The sequence below is a fragment of the Mesitornis unicolor genome, unplaced genomic scaffold, assembly GCF_000695765.1.
Source record: "Mesitornis unicolor isolate BGI_N332 unplaced genomic scaffold, ASM69576v1 scaffold36746, whole genome shotgun sequence".
NCBI classification, from domain to species: domain Eukaryota; kingdom Metazoa; phylum Chordata; class Aves; order Mesitornithiformes; family Mesitornithidae; genus Mesitornis; species Mesitornis unicolor.
The window spans coordinates 3692-7551 of NW_010193717.1; the positions used below are offsets into that span (position 1 = coordinate 3692).

Here is a 3860-nt window from a genome sequence, read left to right on the forward strand (position 1 = left end):
TTCCCTGTCCTTGCTGTCTGGAATGCTATTTTAGTCAGCAGTTTTGTGATGCAGGGTCTTTAGAGGATGCACATAAGGGGAAACTGTAAGCATTGTCCAGTTGAAATCCATCAAAAAACAATTTCCTGGTTGCTCAAACTAGGTAACAGTTGAAACACTTTACTGAACACAAGTGTGCGTAGTCACCCAGGAGAAGTTAACTACCCACTTAAGTAGTGGGACATCTCATAGAAAGCCCTAGAGATTATAAACAGCTGTGAGGGTGGGATTAGTCTATCAGGTAACTCTGGGCTCCTTTTATATGAGTCTTTTTTATTCAATGTAAACATACTTTTGTTGCTTTTGGGGCGCCATTCATCTGATGAGTTTTAGGTGTTGACTAAGATGAGAAGGATATTTTCTCTACTGACTGTGAAAGGGCCCAAGCAGAGATCTTTAACTGCACACATCTAAGATGCAGCAAGACGCCTCTCTGCTGAGATGACCTAGAGCTCTGACTCCACCTAGGAAACCTGCTCTTCATGTACCACTAGTAGCGTTGCTGGCATTAACCAGGTTTGAGACCAAGGGTTTAACAGCCTTTATGGATGATAATCCAGCTGCTTCCATCAGAGTCTCACCAGACCAATAAAACAATTAATCATGATCATGACCTACTAAAAAGACTATGGTTAATAATATATTAATAATTTGTGCCAACTTCAATATTGACAAAACTGGCCCTTTAAATCACTTTCTGTCCTATTTATTGCTAACCTCACTGTTCTTTTTCTGCTCCTGCTCTCCTAGGCGCTGTTGGTGATTGGAAGAACCATTTCACTCCAAAACAGAATCGAAGGTTTGAAGAGGTGTTTAATGAGAAAATGAAACTCAGCAAAATGGCAAAAAGTCTTACCTATGAATTTTGACTCCATGTGAAGAACAATACTCAGTTATCAACAAAAAAAGCAATTAGTGAGAAATTCTGAATAGGGACTCCCATTCAGTTTATAACACCCTCTAAGAGAAAGGATTGCAAACATGAAATTTTGAGGACAGGAAAATTCTTGCACAATGTGAGAGCTGAACTCAATTTTCTGTGAGCAGGTGTATATGGTTTTACAGAGTCAGGTGTCAGACTCATTTTCTATAACCAAATCTACTTTGTCATTTATTTATTTTTTGTTCTATGGGGATACAAATTGACTTATTAGATTTGATTTAGGAATTTTATCTAAAATGTTAAGAAAAACCAAAAGCACATCATAAGAAAATGACCAAAGATTTGACCCCAGACTCACTCTCTACCTGATCTACCATGATTTGGGAAGTGCCTATCTTAATGGACTTTGATATCGACACTGAAGTTGAAAACTGCAGCTGCACATTTGATCTGAAGTGAAGTTTGCTTATAAACTGTCTTTTCTTTTTTACAATATGTAGTTCTTTGATGTAACTTATTTCTGGGTTAGGTATTGTATAGTGTTTGCGTTTTAAATGCAACTGATACAAATCCACATAAATTTCTCCACCATATGTTGGGGATCTAAAAACATAGCCTTTATCCATTTGACTTTCTTCTTCCAAAATGCCTTTTTTCAGTGTTTTGATGAGAACTGTTTTACTTCACAGTCCTTGTTCAACAGAACTCAACAGTTCCACTGTGATAAACAAACTGCTGCTCAGACACAGTTTAATCCAAACAGGACCTATTTATTTACCCTGCCTTGATAAGACAGATGTTCCAAGAATCAGCTGTCCGTGTTCACCTCTGAGGGACTGTTCCAGGAAGCCAGGGAAGAATTTTCTTCTGATTTATTCCATGATTTGTTTTCTGTCATCACGTTCAATTTGGTTTGTAGGCTGGCTTTAAGGACTCTTTACCCCAAACTAGTTCTTTCCAACCATACAATTCCAGTGCACCAGCAGGAAGAAAAAACACATTTGTAAAGCAAGCTCATCCTCTTGGTGTGTTGTTTCTGAAAAGCTGAGGTACAGCCTTATTTACAGTGAACATTAATGCTTTCTCTAGCCACACACTTCACACTTGCCACACAGCCCTTCCATTTCATATCTTGCTTGTGCTGGCTGGCATCAATACCTACCTATTTCACATCTGCACAAATGATACAGAAGTTACATGCTGAAGAGATGAGTGAGACAAAAGCCTGTTCGACTGCAGTTCCTTGCCATTTACCAATTCAATACAATTTAAGGGAGATGCTGTCCTGGGCAGTGTTTTATGCGAATTACCCATTTGGAAACCAGAAGTTTATATTGCTTTGCTCTTTTGACACTAAAATCATTCTCTCTCTCTTTAAAATGCCATGAACCACTGTTGGCCTCCTTTCATGTGTCATTCTTCCCCTATCAATAAATGGCAAGAGATCAGCTAATGAAGATGCTTGAGCATTTTACTTAAAGACTTACTTTTTCTAGACCTTTGAGTATAGAAAAAAGCCAAAGGGTCCTTGGGCAAATAAAGTTTGCAAGTGAGTTTATTAACTGCATTAAGAAGACTGCTGTTAGCAGCATTTATATCTATATTCACAATATGAAATTGAGTGTGAAGGGACAGGATGATAACATGTCACATGGATCAACGAGTGGATTAAAACACATCATCCTGAACTGGCTGAAGGGCATCATTAGAACATAAGGTAGTGAGTGTTTTGCCAGCTGTCTGACCTCTATCACTGCATTGCAGCATTTAATGGACTTTCAAAATAACATCCCTCTCAGTAGCACTTTGTACTTAACACAACACTTTTAATCGCCAAGTGCTTCGAATATAGCTTTACTCAAGCTTTACACAATGTAGCCATACCTGAGGTATTGGTCAGTATTGGCCAGCAGTGAGCAATAGCCTGATAAAGAAAGCAGCTTCTGCTTATAAAACTACAGGGTGGCAGACCCATCCTAGGCACTGGAACAGCCCACTGCAGCTGCAACAGCATAGCAAAACTCACCTGTGTCAGTGGTCCAGAAAGCTAGGCTGGGCACTGTTACTCAAGGATGGGGGTGTGTGAGGGTAGCTACGGGCAACCAGGATCTCCCAGCAGTTGTCACGCCTACAATTTCTTTCATCTTCTTTTCTCTTGCTTTCTCCACTGTGCTGCTGCTCCCTCTCCCTTTCCTATGACTGTGACAGAGGCATTCAAACTGAATTTTTCAAAGAATTGTCAGTCTGGCTCCACAAGTCATTTTGACAGGTCATGGAGTTATTAAAAAAAATTTCAAAACTTCCATAGTAAGATGTAAAAATGTCTCTTCCACTTTCCATTTTTCTTGCTTTTTTTTTTTCTGTGGCAGTTAAAACTTTTGAAAAGAGAAACTTCAGTCCTACAATACATCAAAATACTGGTCTGAAATGTACCCAGACCACAGCAATACTAGGTTTGGAAGAAACAAAGCCTTATGCTATTTCTATTACAAGTAATGGTTGCAATACTGCGTTCCTCCTTGGGTAACATATTCCACATTCCTTAATAGGGGATCTTCTCAAGATTGATTTAATTACAGAGATCAGCATTAAACATTTATGCCATCAGAGCTGAGATGTGAGGCTTCTACCTGCTCTTTTCAAAGTTAGGTTGCTTTGCTTGCTACACAGGCTCACCTGGCATTTGGGTCAGACAAAAAAAGAGATCAAGAGCATTTGGAAGGCCAGAACACTTGTGAGAGGAGTACATGAATGCCAGGCCTTGCTTCAAGGACATTTTCCCTGAAAACATCACACAACTGTCTTCTAAAGTAGCTCTCAGAGAAGAAAAGGTGCTCAAGCCACCTGACTTTAAGTCATGCTAGTTCTGATACAATGAGTTTGATGCCTAAAGCAGTTTCTTGGAAGAAAACAATAACGGGTGAATAGTTTCAGGAAT

The 3860-nt window shown here is 39.3% G+C and overlaps 1 protein-coding gene across 1 annotated transcript in view; it reads left to right on the forward strand.

Moving 5' to 3' along the window:
• Window positions 1-908, forward strand: part of LOC104543050 (amine sulfotransferase-like) — a gene marked incomplete at its 5' end in the record, with an annotated part of 3153 nt that extends 2245 nt beyond the window's left edge. The window contains one exon of the mRNA XM_010187549.1: window positions 790-908. Coding sequence (XP_010185851.1) covers window positions 790-908 — 119 coding nt within the window. The remainder of the gene's footprint in view (window positions 1-789) is intronic.
• Between the last annotated feature and the right edge of the window lie 2952 nt (window positions 909-3860).